This window comes from Giraffa tippelskirchi, chromosome 12 (genome assembly GCF_054371585.1).
Source record: "Giraffa tippelskirchi isolate mGirTip1 chromosome 12, T2T-mGirTip1v1.2.pri, whole genome shotgun sequence".
In the NCBI taxonomy this organism is placed as follows: domain Eukaryota; kingdom Metazoa; phylum Chordata; class Mammalia; order Artiodactyla; family Giraffidae; genus Giraffa; species Giraffa tippelskirchi.
In genome coordinates, this window is record NC_137286.1 from 44,691,918 (window position 1) to 44,712,028 (window position 20,111).

The 20,111-nt window shown below is 38.3% G+C and overlaps 1 protein-coding gene across 8 annotated transcripts in view; it reads left to right on the top strand.

Moving 5' to 3' along the window:
• The first annotated feature begins 282 nt into the window (after nucleotides 1-282).
• SEC11A (SEC11 homolog A, signal peptidase complex subunit) overlaps nucleotides 283-20,111 on the top strand; it is a 32,015-nt gene continuing 12,186 nt past the window's right edge. For 3 of the 8 annotated variants that reach the window (XM_081546946.1, XM_081546947.1, XM_081546950.1), the window contains exons 1-3: nucleotides 14,195-14,238; nucleotides 14,575-14,688; nucleotides 19,339-19,488. In XM_081546946.1, the coding sequence (XP_081403072.1) occupies nucleotides 14,195-14,238; nucleotides 14,575-14,688; nucleotides 19,339-19,488 (308 nt within the window). Of the gene's footprint in view, nucleotides 345-512; nucleotides 673-2,019; nucleotides 2,153-3,135; nucleotides 3,228-14,194; nucleotides 14,239-14,574; nucleotides 14,689-19,338; nucleotides 19,489-20,111 lie in introns of those variants that run through there. The other 5 variants (XM_081546945.1, XM_081546949.1, XM_081546948.1 and 2 more) reach the window with 5 other exon arrangements.

The window sequence follows — 20,111 nt, forward strand, 5'->3', positions numbered from 1 at the left end:
AGTTTTCTAATCCTACCAGATTTTCTCTGCAACTAAGAGCTTCTTAAACTCCTGAAAGCTTCAGGCAGTGCTCTGAAAGTCACAGTCTCCGCCCTAACCCAACAGCACTTATGGAAATAGCTCAGTCGTCAGTTTCCCGGAGCTCAGGACAAGTCCAGTGCCACACCCAGACTCCCGGCCCGGGCTTGAACTGAGGCGGGCCACTCAGGGGCCGTTCCTGCCCGCAAAGACACGGCCCCCTATTGGCCAGGCGTGCGCTAGGTCCCGCCTTCCGGAGGTTGCAGGGCGGTCTCCTATCTAACCCTGAGCGGCCGCCTCAGTGTGGGGCCGCGAGGATGAGCGCGGTAAGTGGGCATCAGTCGGCTCTCAGCAGACGAGCTCCAGGAGGTACGAGAGCCTCCTTCAGCGAGGCCAGGCCAGGAGACTGGACTAGGATGGCCAGGAGTCCCTTTGTCAGCTCGTCGCGGCGAGGGGGCGGGGCCGCGCCAGTTCCACCCCGGAAGCGGAAGCGCGGGCACCGAGGGGTCCTGTCTAGTGTGCGCTTGGCCCGTGCGCTAGCCGTTCCTCCCGCCGGTCACATCGCGCCCTCTCTTCTGCCCGTGTCCCCTCGCCGGCCCCGCCATGCTGTCTTTAGATTTTTTGGACGATGTGCGGCGGATGAACAAGCGGCAGGTGAGCTTGGCCGCCCACCGTTCCCCTTCTACCTTCCACTGTTGCCCCGCAGACCTCCGGGCCCCAGTGTGAGGGCCTGAGCGGGTCTGACGCCTGGACCCTTCCATCTCTTTGTGGAGTCTGTGGCCAGAGATAGCTTTATCCACTCTCTGTTTTAGCCCTTAGCTGAGACTGGGCCTTCTCCGGGCGGAGCGGGAAGCCTGATCGTCACGTTCCATTGCCCACAGTGAGGCAGGGAAGCAAGTGGAAACAGTAGGGCTCTTTGTAAGTGGCAGTTGGGTTTGCTTATTGTGGTAGACTGGGTAAGGCGGCAAACTTCAATCGCAGTGACTTCGGGTGGATTCCGGCAACTGGGTTTAGCAGTCCACTGCTTCTCTAGCTTCTGGGATGCTCGGGGAGACGATTGTAGGCCCCACAAAAGCCATTCTACTTTGAGCCCGTTGCAACCCTTCTAGTACAGCTGGGCCCCAACGGTCTGTACTGACTTCCTGGAACCACCTTCGAGTTCAGAGTTGAAACAGTTACTCTGCTTGCCCTCAAGTCCACTTTAGCGTTAAGGTGTACCTCAGAATGTTAGTGGTACAGGGATCTTGAAACTTGTATTTCCTGATTTTTGTCCTTAAACCTTACTCCATCCTGAACTTACAGATCGTATTCCGGATAGTACTGGGAATACTGTTGCAATTATTTGTTGCTATTTAGTCGCTTCTGTCGCGTCGGACTCTTTTGCGACCCTGTGGACAGTAGCCCGCCAGTCACCTCTGTCCATGGGATTTCCCAGGCAAGAATACTGGAGTGGGTTGCCATTTCCTTCTCCAGGGTATCTTCCCGGATCAGAGATGGAACCCTTGTCTCCTGCATTGGCACGCAGATTCTTTACCACTGAGACTACGTGGGAAGCCCTGTAATTATTTAGTCATTGGAAAAAGTTGCTTCTTTTTGTCTTCCACGTCAGTAGTGTCTGAAAAGCCTAGTTTTGCTTGCCTCGGACCTTTTTACAGTATTTTACTGTTAAGAAGGATCCTGATGTCACTGTTAAAGGTTTTTCTCTTGGACTTCTGTTTTACAGTTTATAATTACCATTTAGGGAAGAAAATATGCACCCTCCCCTTACTCCCCTTCAGACCTCAGCTAGCTCAGTGTTACCTCCTCTTAGACATGTTTCCTACTTCCTTCAGTCATAATTGATCTTTCCTTTTCAAATTACACGACGTTTATGTCTTTATAACATTTAAGATTCTCACTTGTATAGTGTGTTTTCATCCATATCTGAATTTCTAGGTGCCACGGACATTTCTTTCGAGAAATTCTTATTTGGGGTTTTCTATTTATTGTTCCCTGTGCTAGGTTCAGTGAGAAAAATGCAAAGATAAGACAGACTCTGGCTTTCAAGGAGCATCAATATGTAGAAAATGACTAAGGCAGAACAGTAACTATTATGAGCTCTTGCTATATGTGGAGTGCATTATATACCTGTGAGGTAGGTCATTTTATGCCCATTATACAGGTGAAGAAAATGAGCAGCCTACCAAAGATTGTTAGGAGGGGATGGGAAGGATTGGATTGCATGGGGATGGGGTGAGGAAAAGTTAGAAATGAAGTTTTACCTGCACGTAGTATCTGGGGAAAAAATTGATGGTGGCTATAGGTACTGAGGGGTTTCCCTGGTGGCTCAGCGGTAAAGAATCTGTCTGCAATGCAGGAGACTAGGGTTCGATCCCTGGATTGGGAAGATCCCCTGGAGGAGGGCATGCCTACCCACTCCAGTATTCTTGCTTGGAGAATCCCATGGACAGAGCAGCCTGATGGGCTACACAGTCCATAGGGTCGCAAAGAGTTGAACTCCACTCGAGTGACTGAGTGTGCACGCATACGTACCGAGAGCTTACTAGATGAAAAGAGGGAAACTAGAGTTTCATCAAATGTTTGATTAATTTGAGTTGTAATTATTTTTTAATAGAGGAATACTTTAATATAGTAAACTCCATCCATTTAAAGTGTATCAGTTGAGGTAATCCCCTGACAGTCCAGTGGTTAGGACTCGGCATTTTCACTGCTGAGGGCCAGGAATCCATCCCTGTTCAGGAACTAAGATTTCAGAAGCCGCCCAGCAAGGCCAAAAAAACCAAAAAAGTGTATCAGTTAAGTTTCTACAGTTATATACGTACATTACAGTCAATAGACAGAACATTTCAATCACCCACAAGATCCCTTGTAGTTCATCTCTCTAACACTTGGAAACCACTGATTTGCTTTTTGTCAGTATCGATGGGTTTGTGTTTTATAGAAGTGGAACCAGAGTATGTATTTTGAACTTTGAGTTTTAATTGATTTTTAACTTGTGTGTGCTAAATCGCTTCAGTCATGTCCAGCTCTCTTCAACCCTATGAACTGTAGCCCGCCAGGCCCCCCTATTTGTTTACTGTATGTAATTTTTTTTTCTGTCTGCTTCACAATTTTCAGAATTAAAGTGTTTCACTACCTTCGTGGCATCCAATAAGCTGTTGCCAGATTAATGTCTTCTCTCCTGTCCTCAAACTTCAGTAGATCCTATTGTAAGTTAAAGTCCCAAGCCCCTTAGAATGGTGTTTGCATTAAGTCCTAGTCATTTTACAGTCTGCTCTTTCTCTCTCTCTTATGCTGCTAAGTCGCTTCAGTTGTGTCCGACTCTGTGTGACCCCATAGACGGAAGCCCACCAGGCTCCCCCATCCCTGGGATTCTCCAGGCAAGAACACTGGAGTGGGTTGCCATTTCCCTCTCCAATGCATGAAAGCGAAAAGTGAAAGTGAAGGCGCTCAGTCGTGTCTGACTCTTTGCGACCCCATGGACTGCAGCCTACCAGGCTTCTCCGTCCATGGGATTTTCCAGGCACGAGTACTGGAGTGGGGTGCCATTGCCTTCTCCCTCTCTCTTATGAACTGGGGTTTAATTTTCCTCCCTATTTCATTTCACTGTTTGTATGAACATGGTTCTAGTCAAACTTTGTGGACTTAACTGTCTTGAGAACTCCCCTTGTATTATTTCTGAGTCTTTGTGTACCGCCCTAGACTATTGGTAATCTCTAAAGCCTTTTTAGCTGTTATATACTATTTTGTCTTCTCCCGTTTACATTGTGGCTCTTTTACTGTAATATCAGAGCACAGCTTTTCTGAGGCTTTCCTAATCCACAAAGCCCTGATTTGTAGTTTGCCCATTTCTGTGGTGTAAATACTTCCAACATGGCCGATTTCAAGCTACAGACATGACATCACTGAATGTTGAATTAGGAAGAAATGTAGTAGGATGCAACTATAATTTCCATCTTACAAATAAAATTTAAAAAATAATCTCCAGAACATAGATAATGGTAAAATATAATAAAATAATTAGAAACTGATGAATTTTGGTTATTTGTTAACTTTGTTTTTAAAGTAATTGTACTAATTTTTATAACACTGTGTTTAACAATCAGCTTGCAAGATTCCTTAGAATTTAGCAAGTTGGTTCCATCACTTCTCTGGTTGTAGGTTAATTTCTTGATGCCCATTGAGATAGCCTTTGTGTGCAGAAAAGCCTGTTTAGAATTCTTGTATTTTAAAAAAACCCCTCAATTTATAAAGGCTAAATTTATTTATTTATTTATTTATTTTTTATAAAGGCTAAATTTAAAAACTAAGTTCTTAAATCTTTTAGAATCAGTTTTCAAATCTTATCCTATTGAAAGTCTAGCAACTTTTCTTTTTGGCACACCACAAGGCCCGTGGGATCTTAGTTCCCCGACCAGGTATTGAACCTGGGCACTTGGCAGTGAAATCACAGGGCCCTGACCACTGGGCTTCCAGGGACTTCCCAGGTCTAGCAAATTTTAAGAATCACTTTTAAGGGCCTTTGAATATTTAGGCTAAATTGTAAACAGACATCTTAAAAACATTAAATTTGATTTATAAATTTAAAGAATTTCCTTTTTAAGAACGTTGATTATTCAACAAACATCAGTGCATACTTATGTAGTTTTTATAAATATGAAGCTTAAGTTCTCTCACATGTTTCCGCATTTGAATATAATGTATAAATAGTAAGCTTTCTGATTAAAATAATAAATCTATAACGATTGTACATTTTGAATTAGAATTGCAAACCTGACCTACTTTAATAGGTCAGATTCTCTTTAAATGTTACAGAAACTTAAGATTCCAAATATGCACAGAGTCCTTAACGTAAGATTATTAACACTGTACATAATTTCCTTTAAGCATTTCTGTTCTTAATTATACATTTTCCTGGAGTGAAAAGATGCTTATTTGCTAAATAATGTTATGCCAAATAATTTTTATGTTACTTTTATGTGTAATTCTCTGTTTGCTGAGAATTTTTTGTTTTTGTTTTTGTGTTTTGCTGAGACTTCTTAATGACCGGAGGACTTTGGCCAGCCTGATTGGTTCCGTGTTTGAGCCCTGATGGACTAGTCTGACTGTCACAGAATTTCTTCTTAGTGTCTCCTTAGGTCTTTTCCTTTACTTGATTGAACTTGGCATTTCTTTGGATTTTAATTATCTGTATGTTTTCCTACCAAAATCTGAAGACTTTAAGACTTGGCACAATCCTTTCTTTTGTTGTCTTTCTTTTTTAAAAAAAAAATATTTTGGCCATGCCCATGAACCATGTGGGATCTTTGACCAGGAATTGAACCCCTGCCCCCTGCAGTGGAAGGGCAGGGTCTTAACCACTGGACCACCAGGGAAGTCCCTCTTTTTATATCTCTCTCTTAGGAGCACTTAACTCTTAATGGCTACCGTAGTGATTTCTGATTAAATTCCAGATATTTTTGGTAACTTTTTCTTTTTAATAAATTGGCCCTCTAGTGAAGCACACAGAAGCCTAGATATTTCTTAGACTTGGACCTAATATGAGCAAGTGTACTGCAAATAGGGCGTATATACAACACCGAGGACAGATCCATTACTTTTTGTGATTATTGAAAGCTAAACTGGTCTTGTTTAGGATCCGGAAAATCCTTATCACCAGCAGGGTATTAAATACAGAGAGTTGTCAACTGTTAAGAGATGCTCAACCACTAAAATGGGTAAAAGAGAACTCTTAAGGGGTTCAGAAATAGTGTGTGCAGAAACCAGTAATTATGCCTTCTAGGATAAGGGAGTCAACAAAGAACTAGCAGAATACCTTCCTCCAAGCCCCTTCCTAACCTGAGATAACAGACTTCTTTGGAGAGGGTGTGGCTGCCACGGGGACATGCAGTGACATTTGCTGGAGCAGTGAGCTGGAACTGGTCCATAGAAGCGGCCTACTGAGAGGCTGAGAAATTTGCCAGAGTGTGTGTGGGCAGGAGCTAGTCTGTGATGGTCTCTGAGGTGAGCACTCGCAGACCTCCTGTACTCAGATCTGCTGGCTACCTGGTGAAATACAAACACTCCATGGGAAGAGAAGCCCCTCCCACTCTCTGTCATCTTGCAGCGGCCCTGCAGTGCCTTTGTTAAGAAAAACGTACATCCTTGAGGCAGTGGGAAAAAGTGCCCTTGTTTACAGGGCTCAGCCTAGTAACACAGAAGGATGGATTTGGTGCCGAAAGACAATAAATTGGTAATGCCTACTCTTCCACTGTTCTCTCAGGCCAGCCACTTAAGATGATGGAGGACACATAAGACCAGTGAAATTCATGACTGTGTGCCCATGTGACCGTTGTGCTTTAATTACCTGTAAAATAAGTTTCCTAATCAGAAGCAGTGTTGTATGGAATATCATGATGAGTCATAAGGCATTCTGTAAGTTCATGGGTGGTGGTTTTGATGGAAATACTGAGGACAAGGAAGACAGATCTGTGGCTGTGGTGGTTTAGTTGCTAAGTTGTGTCTGACTCTTTGTGACCCCATGAACTGTAACCCATGAATCTCCTCTGTCCATGGGATTTCCCAAGCAAGAATACTGGAGTGGGTTGCCATTTCCTTCCTCAGGGGATCTTCCTGACCCAGAGATCAAACCCAGGTCTCCTGCATTGCAGGTAGATTCTTTATTACTGAGCCACTAAGGAAGCCCTCTGTATCCAGAGTGTATTCTAGAAAGAAGAAATTACTGCCCCTTCCATGATGGAAGTGATCCAGTGTCAAGAATGGTGGCATTGTTGGTCTTTGCAGTTGGCAGTCTAGGCACTCATCATTGGCTAGAACCAAGTTGGTCTTGGTGAGTGAAAATCCACGTTGCTATCCTTCATCTTGGCTGCTATAGCCACTTGACCATGAGTCCATTGGTTAAGAGACATGGGTGGCTAGGGAAAGAGGCTGACTGACACTGTGATATACTGCATTACAAGTTAAATTATGGTTTGAATCTAGAGAATCACTTCAGTAAGAAGAAAGGAGAGGACAGCAAGAGCCAAGCCAGATCATGGAAGGCCCTCTGTACTTAGGGGTTCAGAATTTATCCTATAGGTGGTAAGAGAAGATTTTGAGCAGACAGCTCAATAATTTTATTTTCACTTTATGAACAATAATTATATATTGGTGGATGAATTAGAAAGATGTACTAGAGATAGAACTGTCAGATTGCTTTAGTAGTCTGGGTAAGTGGAAATGAGATGTGAAGTAAGGCAGTAGTCGTAGAAATAAAGCCAGTGGGTTGGATGTGAGAGATGTTGGGAAGGTAAAATTTAGAGGACTTACATGGATGGTGGGACTAATCACTAAGCTAGAGTATATGGAGGGAGGTAGAGGAAAAGGATTGAGTTCAGCTCTGTACATGTTGAATTTAAAGTGTCTATGTAACACCTAGTGATTTTCAGTAAATAACTGGATATACTTAACAATTGGATAGAATTGGTCTGGTCTGGAGAAGAGATTTGGGTGATATATGCTGATATGTGATAATTGAATCTATGAATAGACAAGACTGCAGAGTGGGAAGAGAAAAGGGCAAAGGTTGGACTCCTAGGACACTTGTATTTAATGGGATGTCAGAGAAGAGGTCAGGGTTTGAGGTTGGTGACACAGAAACCAAGGGATCAGGGAGTGAGAAAAAGTTAATCAAGTACCAAGTGTCTCAGAAAAACAAGGTAGTTAAAATAAGATCATGGACTCCCTCCTCCTGGTTTTTAATGAATAGTTTAAATAGTTAATATATTTACATTGTTCTCCCCCACCCCCACAAAAAGTGAAAGTCACTTTTTCCTATAGTCTTGCCAGCATTGTGTTTTGAGACTTTTGGATTTTTTCCATTCTAATAAATGAAAAGTGGTATATCAGGACAGCTTACTTGTATTTTGCTCATTATGAGTTTGGTTGAGCATATTTTCATGTGATTTTGGAGTTTTTATTTCATTTTCCATGAGCTAGCAGTTCATAACACCTTGCCTATTTTCCTTTTGGATTGTTGTTATTGATTTCTAGGAGCTCTTTATAGGACGATTCATCTTTTGTTTTATATATATATAGTAAATATTTTCTCCCAGTTTGTCATTTGTCTTTTGATTTAGCTTATAGTATAATTTGCCATGCATAGTTGTTGGATTTTTTTTGTTTGGTTGGTTATTTGCTCTTTTATATTGTTTTGGGTAGTCAAATTTACCATTTTTTCTTCATGGCTCCTGGATTTCAGGTCAATTTAAAAAACTTCCCTTACTCCAAGGCTTTCGTACTTTTGTTTTTTATTTTTTTTTGGTGTGGACCAAAGATTTTTTAAATCTTTATTGAATGTTTTGCAATATTGCTTCTGTTTTATTTTTTGGCCACAAGGCATGTGGGATCTTAGCTCCCCAATCAGGGATCAAACCCGCACCCCCTTTGTTGGAAAGCGGTTAACCACTGTGTTAACCCCTTGTATTAACCACTGGACCTCCAGGGAAGTCCTGGCCTTTCCTACTTTGTTTTCTTCTGTCACTTTTGTGTATATGTACCTTTCAAAAACAAAAACAAAAAAACACTTTATTGGTGTATAATGTATAAAATTAACCCATTTTAAGTGTATAGTTCATGGGTTTTAGTAAATTTATAGGGTTGTGCACCTATCACCACAATCCATTTTTAGGATATTTTCATCATCCCAAAAGATCCTTTGTGTAGTTTTAGTCAATGCCCATTTCCACTCCCAGCCCCAGACATCCACTAATCTGCTTTGAATCTCTATGATTTACCTTTACTAGATATTTTATTATTTTATTTAATTTTTTATCAACAATTAGCTTTTAGTAAATCAAAGCAGACATTTTATATAAATGGAATCCTGTAAAATTCTACAAAATCCTTTTGTAGCTGGTTGCTTTCATTTCACATAATTTTGTAAAATTGTGGTGAAATACACTTAACAAAATTTTCTGTACTAACCATTTTTACTTTGTTATTTATTTTTTTTAATTGAAATGTTATCGATTAACAATGTTGTATTAGTTGCAGGTGTATAGCAAAGAGATTCAGTTACACATATATATATATGTGTTCTTTTTCAGAGTCAAATTGGTTTGTTTTTCTTTACTGTTTTTAAAAATGGTCTATTTGACTTATTTCTACTCCTAATTTTAGTATTTATTTTCTGTGAGTTACTTTGGATTTCATTTGAGTTTTCCTAGTGTTTTAAGTTGGAAGCTTAATTTGGGAAATCTACAAATATTTGAAAATTAAACAGTGCATTTCTAAGTAACTCATGGGTCAAAGGAGAATCACAGGGAAATTGCAAAATATTTTGAACTGAATATAAACCAAAACACAACTTATAATTTGAGACCTTTCTGTTTTTCTTAACATAGGATTTACTGCTATAAAATTCCCTCTACATACTACTTTCAGTGCATCCCACAGATTTTAAAATGTTATATTTTTATTCTCTTTTGATTTCTTCTACCATGGGTGATTTTAGAAGTATCTTATTTGATTTCTAAACATTTGGGGCAGTTTTTCGGGTATCTTTCTGTTACTGATTTCTATTTTCATGCCATTGTGATTGGAGAATACTCTTTGCATAATTCAAATTCCTTTCTATTTATTGAGACTTGTTTTGTGGTCTTGAATATAGTCTGTCTTTCTGAACCGTCTCTGTGTACTTAAAAGGAATGTGTATCTGCTCTTGTTGGACAGAATGTTCTGTAAATATCAGGTCAAATTGGTTGTTAGTGTTCAAATCTTTTCTATGCTTATTGATTTTTTTTTATCTTCTTGTTGTATCACTTATTGAGAGGGGATGTTGACATTTTGGACTATAACTGTGAGTTTGTCTATTTCTTCTATTCTTTTCCATTATGTTTTATCACAAGATATTGAATATAGTTCCCTGTGCTATACATTAGGACCTGGTTGTTTATCCATTCTGAATGTAGTGGTTTGCATCTACCAAACCCCAAACTTCCAGTCCATCCCTCCCTCTCCCCCTGCTTCTTGGGGGAGAGTGTGTTCTTTATGTCTGTGAGTCAATTTGTGTTTTAAATAGGTTCATTTGTGCCATATTTTAGATTCCACGTATAAGTGATATCATTTGATATTTGTCTTTCTCTTTCTGACTTACTTCACTTGATATGATAATCTCTAGTTGCATCTTGAAATAGTTTTTTATTACTATGACTTTAGTTTCACTAAACTTTTCTTTTGTGATGTCTGATCTGCTGTTATTCCACTTCGTGTGGTTATCAGACAAGATTGGGCACACAGAAGGCGATATGGCCATAGCCAGCCTGTGTGGTTTTCATTTCAGACATTTTCTTTTTCATCTCTAGAGGTTTGAGTTGGGTCTTGGATGTATTTTCTATTATCCAAGTCTCTAATGTGCTCAGTCTTTCCCCTACCATCTTCTTTGTTTTTAATTCTGGCTGAGCCACACAGCTTGTGGGATCTTAGTTCCCCAACCAGGGATTGAACCTGGGCTGTGGCAGTGAAAGCGCTGAGTCCTAACCACTGGACCACCAGGGAATTCCCCATTCAAGGCTTTTTAAAAAGGCTTTGTTAGGCAAGTCCACAGCAGCCTTTAGTCCAAGGTTAATTTTTCATCACAACTAAACAGTAACTTTTGAGTATGCTATCCAAAGCCCATGTGTTATGAACATTTCCACTCTGGCCAGTGGAAACAAATTATTCCTGCCCCATATGAGCTTTTAGAATTGTTCTGTTGCTCCTTTTAGATGATTCTTTAGATGATTCACTTCCCTTCAATGCATGTGCTAATTCTTGCTGATCACTCAGCTGAAGACTTGATAAGAGAGGCTGCATAGATCTTTGTATAGTTCTCATTTCTGTAATGCCTTACAATCAAAGCTGCCTTCATCTCCCCAGACTCCCAGTTCTTTGTCATCAAGTCGAGGCTCTGGTTACATTTCCTTTTTGCCCTGTGGCCTGGAAACCATCCAGTCTGTAAGTTGGGGCAATTGTAGGACTCACCTTGTTTCTCCTTTCATAGTCCTTTGCTACCTGGACACAGTCACATGTCCAGTGTCTGAAAACCTTTGTTCATATATTTTATCTAGTGTTTTAATTATTTCAGGCAGGAAGGTAAATTTGATCCCTTTTTCTCCAACTTGGCCTGAATAACATGTTTTTGTTTTTTTTAACTTTTTTATTTTGTATTGGGGTATAGCTGATTAACAAACAATGTTGTTATGGTTTCAAGTGGATGGCAAAGGGACTTGCCGTATATATACATGTATCCATTCTCCCCTAAGCTCCCCTCCTATCTAGGCTGCCCCATAACATTAAGCAGAGTAAATAGCATATTTTTGAGATTCATCTATGTTGTGTGTTTCAATAGTTCATTCATTTCTATTCCTGAGTAGTTTTCCATCATTTGGAAATAATGTTGTAATTTATTTATTCACCTGTTGATGGACATTTGGGTTTGTTTGTTTGTTTTTTCCCCAATTTGAGGCTATTATGAATGAAACTACTATACAAGTGTTGCGTGGATATATTTTCATTTGTCAGATTTTAAAGAAATTTAATGGATTTTTTAAAATGAAAGTCGTCTTATGCCTGTTTAGACAAATCAGGAATTTTTGTTATTGTTATCACTTAAGACCCTCCCTGGGACTATCAGTGGCTTTATATATTGGGCCATAATAAGTGTCCCTTCTGAATGTGCTTCAGTTTTTCAGTGCCATAAGTTTTACTTGTAGCTGCTCTCGGTGTATTTCCTTCTGATACCCTAGCTTCTAACTGCTACTTTTTCTATGAATGAGAAACCAGGGGAATTGTGATTATGAATTAATAAGTCTCTTAAGTTTGAGGTCTCAAAATTAGTGGAATTTAAGACTTAAGCCAAAGGCTATTTTGTAGCTCTCAGACACATTTTTGCTTCCATGGTCATGTTTGTCTTCACTTGAGATTACTAGAAGTCTGACTCCTATGAAAATACTCTATTTGTTGAACTTCAAGTATCTCTTACAAGAACAGGGAATATAATGGTGTGTTTGATAACTAATAAGTACAAGTATATAACTTCCAAATTTGTTGTTGTTTAGTCACTAAGTCGTTTCTGACTCTTTTGCAACCCCATGGACTGTACCCACTAGGCTCCTTTGTCCATAAGATTTCCCAGGCAAGAATACTGGAGTGGGTTGCCATTTCTTTCTCCAGGGGATCTTTCTAACCCAGGACTTGAACCTGCATATCCTGCATTGGCAGGTGGATTCTTTACCACTGAGCCACCATGGAAGCCCCAACTTCCATATTAGAAGCCCCAACTTCCATATTGTTAAATTATGATATTTAAACTTACTATCAGCTTTATTTTGCTGAATTTTCAGTTGTAGGTTTTTCTCAAATTCTTGTTATTTATTACTTACTGTGTATTTTAAATTATGTAGATTATTCTAGTCATGGAACATGGAACTTTTTGGGGAAGTCTCCACACACTACTTCCTAAAAGTGCGAAATAAAAATAGTACACAAAAATCCTTATGCCATAGCTACCAAGAGATATTACATAGAGCTTTGACTGGTTTTTAATAACATTCTTTAACTTTGAACACTGAAGAACGTAATGTTCCAGTCATTTCTTAGAAAAAATAATGGGGCTATTCAGTTCTGTGATTGTTACTCTACATATGTCACAATGTCCTATTAATAGCTTGGTGTGGCCAAATGGTGTGAGAAGGTTAGGTAGCTGCCACCTTATTTCTGTCAATACCCAAAATACTTCTTTCTCTACATTCACTCTGTACATTCAGTAGCATTCAGATACAGTGGTGAAGAAAGTAAAGATTTTTGTCATGAAAAAGGGGAGAAGAGAGTGAAAAATACAGTACTTTCAAACTTTTGCTCAGGTAGAATATTTGTTTTCGCATAGTGTGCTTCTGTCTAGGTTTTGACAGTCAGTCACAGACTGACTCAGAAGTGTACAAGCGGGCATCTTTTAAGGAACATTTATAGTTATACACAGTGAGAGACTCAACCTCTTTCTCTATTGTTGAGTTTGCTCTCAATGATTGGATACATGTCACAACAATGATTGTGTAGTGAAAATAGGATTACATGTCTGAGGAAAAAGAGAAGAGTAATTATAGTGACCTCCTTGCAGGGACAGATAAAGTCAAGATTTTTTAAATTTTTCATTTTTCTTTTAAAGAACAGCTACTTTAGGGACTTCTGTGATAGCCTAGTGGTTAAGAATCTGCCCTCCATGGCAGGGGGCACAGGGTCCATCCCTGGATGGGGAACTAAGATCCCACATGCTACAGGGTGCAGCCAAAAAAAAAACCCAACCAGTGATTTTATTAGCTATCCCACACCTGTTCTGACAATGCTACATCTGTGCCCTTCTGAAAACAGAAAGCTTTTCCTCAGCAAAACAGATTTGAACTGACCGACATGTAGCTATTTTTAGCTTTATCTATTTCAGTATGTTTTTTATGTTTTGCTGCAGAAATATTAATAGGCTTGATTATAGGATATTGCCTGCTCGGGGTGTTATGTACTATATGGTATGTTCGGGAAATACCTTTTCAAAATCTGACCAATTATGAATTATGAAGCCTTTCTGACCCCCAAGGGTTTTAAATAAGGAATCATGAAACTATATTTTACAGTTTTTGTAGAATCCCACATCCCTTCCTTCAGTGACTCTGGATTGGGGCCCTTAATAATCTTTTGCCCTAACCAGTATATATAGGTGACTTTCTTAGCATGGGAAGTTTGGAAAATAGAGCCTTTAGCTGAATTCCTGACTGCCGATCCACAAGCTGACCACAATCACTTCTTAAAAGCTAGTTTTTCTATCCTTAGCCTCTCTGACTCTACTTCCTTAAATCTGTCTTTGGAATAAAAAGACTATTTTTTGTCTCTTCAAAAAATAATATAAAACAAGTGGTTTGGCTTTGATAAAGTCACTTCCTCTCTCTGAGACTAAGTTTCCTCACCTATAAAATGAGGGTTCAGGTTAAATGTCATTGAATAGCCTGTAATTATCAAGGGCTATGTGTTGTAGAAAAGTAAGTCCTAGAGGAGTTTCGAAGCATAGATACATTGCTGTTGGCTGGTATGTGCCATGAATGTGATGGAATTTAAGCTGAATGGTTGTGAAGCCCAAATGAAATAATTTATATGAAAAGTTTTGAAAATAATGTTATCATATGAGTTTAACATGGTTCAGCGAACAAAGCAGAGCAGGATTCTTTGGGTGGGTTAAGGAGCTGTACTGGAATGTGCTGATGGTATAATTATTACACTATTTGAAAGGCAGTCTCTGGGACTTCCCTGGGGTTTAGTGGCTAAGACTGTGCTCCCAGTGTAGGGGACCTGGGTTCGATCCCTGGTCAGGGAACTAGATCACACATTCCACAATTAAGACCCAGTGCAGCCAAAAAAATAAATAAAATTTTAAAAGAAGTCTCTGAACTTCAGGTGCCCTAATAGTACTACTTGAAACTTTAAAATTGATACTACTCTTGGTTGCTTTCCACGGTCGGGCTAACTATGGATCTGATTTCTTCTCTTGTTCTTACAGCTCTATTACCAAGTCCTAAATTTTGGAATGATTGTCTCCTCAGCACTAATGATCTGGAAGGGGTTAATGGTCATAACTGGAAGTGAAAGTCCGATTGTAGTGGTGCTCAGGTAACAATTAATTTTTCTTTTCAAGGCATGGAGTTGCATGGCATTACTTGGGAGAGAAACTGACAAGTTGAATAATGGATATATCATTCCTTTAGACATTACTGTTTCCCAGAAGAGGGCCTGGAAGAAAATTTGTTTGTCTTTCTCAGTTGTGAGAAATTCTCAACTTTGTCAAGCCTTTTCCATTCAGATCCCAAAGGGCTCATGACTTTTCCATGAAATGTTTACCATATGAGCTTTATTTTTGGCACATCTGTTAAGAAAGTGTTTCAGTATAGTTTATTTTCCCGAAATCCTTCTGTCTTATGTTTTTTTACTTTAGTCTATCAGGGCTGATGGTGGTTTATCACTCAGTCGTGTCCAACTCTTTGTGACCCCATGGACTGTAGCCTGCCAGGCTTCTCTGTCCTTGGGATTTTCCAGGCAAGAATACTGGAGTGTGTTGCCATTTTATTCTCCAATCAGGGCTGATACTTAGTTGTTAATTTACAAGATCATATATCATCTTCATAAATTAAGAATTCTTCTGCAGCATGTTCTCAGTGTCAGTACAGAAGCATCACTAATTATTTCCATGTTTCATGCTGACCTTTAAATATCACTTCTAAATAGACTTCAGGAATTTTGAATATGTTAAAGCCATCTCTTAAAGTGACAAATAGTACAGATTTTTCCTTCCCAATCCTTGTACTCATATTCTTAATGATTTTAAAAACTCAATTTAGTAACTCATTTTTGGAGAATTAACACTTGGTTATTTTATTGAATCATTATAATTTGGTCTTATTTGAAGCTTAATTATGTAAGCTGTCTCAAGTATTTTCTGGGGATAATAGAGTGTAAATATAAAATAAATTGAATCATTAACATTACCTAGAGTCTAGATAATAGTACATTACTCTTAACAAGAAGAATTTGACTCTGTCTTACTAGGCTATACTTCCAGCAGTAAGTGGTTGGAAGCACTGGGTCTCCAGTGTCTTTCTCCTCCCTTACTAATACTCATATGCACACCCTTGGTCTGTCTTTATTACTAATCAAATGCAATTGTGATTTTAGAGATCCAGTGAAATGTCTAGATTTTATTATCTGGGAGAGCACTTAATGTATTATTCTAGGAGGATGGAGACTTGGGTCTTTAGCTCTTTCATTGTCTAACCTACAACCTTGGGCAAGTCTCTTACAGACTGAATCATAGCTTCCTCATCTATAAAATGAAGGCTAGACCTAGATGTTGTGAGAAGACCTTTCCAGTTCTAAAATTGTGTGGCCCACGTTCCAGGACACTTTTGAATTCAGTGAGTGTTCAAACACTAATGGAAGGAGAAGCCACACTAATTGTCGCTGTGGGGAAAAGCTGTAGAGAGAAGGCCTAGGGAGGTTTCTTTTGGGAGATTCTTCTGGGATTATTTCAGACTGAGTTCCATTCAGGGGAGATGCTTAAGGACAGTCTAATTACCTTTAAACTGGACATGATGGAGTGAATGGGGATTGGACTGAGCACCTGCTCCACACTTTGGTGGCCCTGAAAATATCAGCTGGGATTTAAAAGGGATGTTTGGATAAGCTTTTTGGTAGCTAAGTTATTCATATATTAAACTTCTCTGATTGTCAACGTGGAATAAAGAAAAAAAAAATGAAAAGAGACCAGGTCAAGAGAGCATCTGGTCGAGAGTAGTGGGAGTAGTCATTAGAGAAAAGGTAACTTACGTGATTTCATGAAACTTCAAGGAATAAAATTTTTACTTAGAACCAAATGTACCTCCAAGGACTCAGGCCACTGAAAATGCACTTTTAGGAGTTTTGTGAAACTATTGGGAATAAAGACAAATACTTATTATTTATTTTATTTACTGAAGTTTCAGGGAACATTCAAAACTGATTTTTTTTCCCCCTTTGTGACACTGAAGTCAGTTTTATTTTTATTTATATATAAATATGTTTATCGTTATGCTGCATGGCCTTCAGGATCTTAGTTCCCTGATGGAGGATTGAACCTAGGCCCCGTACAGTGGAAGAGTCCTAACCATGGACCTCCAGGGAATTCCCCAGTTTAATTTATATAAATTATATATGACCTCTTACAAAATTGATTGATGATGTGTTATATTTAAAAGTATAGTTTAATCAGATAATAAATAGTAAGAAGTCTACCAATTATTTAATTTTTAAAAAGTTTCTTTAATAATTATTTCTTTAATAATCCTTTTCACCACATGCTTTTTATCTGTTTTGAATTGCCATCTATATCTGGATTCTTAAATTTTTTTTTTCCTCATCCAGCTTTATCCCCTGAATCTACACTCTTGTTTTCATCCTATGCTAACATCTCTACCTAGATGTTCACCAGGCACTTGAAGCTCCACCAATAAAAGTGAAATTCATCTCCTTTTCCCAAAAACCTGTTCTTCTTCCTCCTAGTTCTGTGACTGTCACGACCATCTGCTCAGTTGCCAGTGTTAAAAACCTAAGAGTCATTCTTGTTCCCTCTTCTGTCATAATCCAGTTGACCATCAAATTTGTTGTTTTCCCTCCCTCTATTCTGCCCTTTTATAGCTGTCCTCCCTGCTGTCATTCTATTTCAGGCCCTCATCATTTCCTGCCTTGGGTATTGTAGTGACCTTTAAAGAAAAATGCTTTTATAATAATAAAAATTTTTTAAATCTTAATATATTTTCATTATATGAAATTTTGAAAACAAAAAATCTAGATGAAACTAAGTCACCTATAGTTCTGGGATATAGTCACTATTAACATTTTAATCTCTTTTTCATGTATATTTTTCGTACATAATTGAGGTAATTCTGCATGTATCCTTTTCTCAGTCTTTTCCCCTTATCATTTTCCATTGTGTATGTTTTAATAACACTTAATGATTGCCAAGTATTCAGTTGTAGGTAATAGCCTGGACAAGTGGTCTCCCAATTTACCTTCTCATCTTTTCCATCTATTCATGAATTCAATAAATATTTGAATGTCTTCTGTAAACTCTGTAACTTCTGAAATGATTTTTTTTAAGTGCAAATGTGATCATGATAACTCTCCGCTTAAAGTTCTAGAGGATCTCAGAGGCAATTTAGCACAGTGAGAGTAGATTCCCTTGGTTTAGTTCCCTCTATTATAATTTTTTTTTTTTTAACTAATAACTCTAGGCCAGTTTAAGGCTCAGTCTCCTTATCTATAAAGTTAGGATAATTATAGTACCTACATCATAGAATTGTTCTGAAGACTGTTTGAAATAAACACCACTTAGAATTAGCACTTTGCATATAAGTACTTATAAAGCTGAGTCATTGAACCGGAACAACTCAACCTTTATCTGTTTTATTTATATAATTTTCAAGCAAGGTTTTATTTGAACCAAGGATGTCACTGATTTTTTAAAAAATCAACCAAAATAAAAACTTGAAAATTTCATGTCTAGAATACCTTCTATAGTGTTTTCACTGAACATGTGTTTCATCTTTTGTCTGAACACCTTCTGAGAAAGGGAATTGATTGCCCCATGAGGAAGCTTAACAGAAGTTTTAAGAATAAACATTGTACTGAAAAATCCATATTTCTAATGAGTCCCAAAATTTGCTCATGTTTGAATCACCTGGGATCTTTACAAAATATTGGTTTGATGCCTACTTCTCATCCTCAGACATTCTGATTTAAGTGGTTTGAGACATGACCTGGGCATGGGGATTTTTAAGTTTCTCAGATGATTCTTGTGTGCACCAGAGTTTGGGAGCCACTGCTATACTCCGTTATATATAGAGAGGACCAGAGTCTTCAAACAGAAGTGTTTGAACCTTGTCATTGTTCCTGTGTTGAATTTTATTCCTTGTCTATCCATTTTTTCCTTATTAAACTTATAGTTATTGAAAATTAGAGCTTGAGTTTCTGAAATACTGATGCACTATTTCATTATGGAAAGAAAAGTTTCATCAAGTAGTGCAAATATCTTAGGACCTTTGAAGGACTTGGTATAAGGTAGAACAGGTGAAAGGTGAGAAGACACTCTAGAAGTTTATAACCACTAAGTACCATGAAATTGAATTCTTTGCTCGATTTTGAAATTCTTAGGCAAAAATCTCTGCTTTTGTCCTTGGTTTTCTTTCTTGTTTCTCTTTTTTAAATAAATTAATCGATAGCACAAGCATTATCTCTGTAGCTGACTGTCCTTGACTTGATGAGCTGTTTTTCCTTCTTGTTGGATTGAAACCATAAGGTCATCTTGCTCTGTATCTTTGTAAATGGCAGAAGAAGATGATCCGGTTCTCATTTGAATATGTGAATATCTTCAGTTTTTTCAGATGGAGAATAAGGGCAGTGATTATAAAGTTCATTCTTTTATATTCTGTTTTGAAATTTTAAAAGGTTAAGGAATTAGTAACATTGCCCTTTTCAAAATTTAAGCTCTTTTGAATAGTAATGGTTGAAATGGAACTAGTTAATGAAGTCTGTTGCTAACTAAAGGAAACCTTTAGTATAACTAATTAGTATAAAGAAACCTTTTTTTTGGAGGACAGTACACATGTATGTTGATACATTTGTTAAGGTATTAAGTATATTCCAAAGGTGAGAACTTTTGTTGAATATCTAACTTTGAAAATAAATTTAATCTCAGACACTCTTGTTGTTATATTCTTTTTTCCCTCCCAGTGGCAGCATGGAACCTGCATTTCATAGAGGAGATCTTCTCTTTCTAACAAATCGAGTTGAAGATCCCATACGAGTGGGAGAAATTGTTGTTTTTAGGATAGAAGGAAGAGAGATTCCTATAGTTCACCGAGTCTTGAAGATTCATGAAAAGTATGTGCAAACTATATCTTCTCTATTTTAAAATATGTTTATGTTTTAGTTTTTGCAGTATTTCGTTTTGATAGCCCAAAGATTTAAGAAAGGGTGGGGAACGCCTAGGTCCTTCTTCCAGTCCATTTTTATGAACCTCTTTTGGTGACATTTGGAAAACTAAATATTTACTAATTCATCTATTTCCCTGAGGGCTTTTCTGGAGGCTTTTCTTGGATCTCTTCTACTTCCCAACCAGTTCAGTAACCCTATATATCATCCCAGAAAAAAACATCACATAAAGATTGATCCCAAACAAGGATCTTCTTATATAATGGATGAGGTAGCCCTAATCTTTCAAAAGTAAACCTTTAAGGCAATCTCACAGACATTTTAAAATAAATGTATCAACTTTTTCAAAATTCCAGAGAAAATTTTTGAAATCTGAAATTATTTATTCTTGTAAATATAGACTTGGATTTTAGAATTGAAAAGAACATATGTAAGACCTTTAGAATTCACTGAGGGTGGAGGAGGGGTATAACAATGAGTAAAAGCTGTCACGTCTCAGGTCTCAGTTTCCCTGTCTGTGATAGAAAGAAGTTCAGGAAGATGAGCTCCGGGTTCTTAGCCTGTGCTCCCTG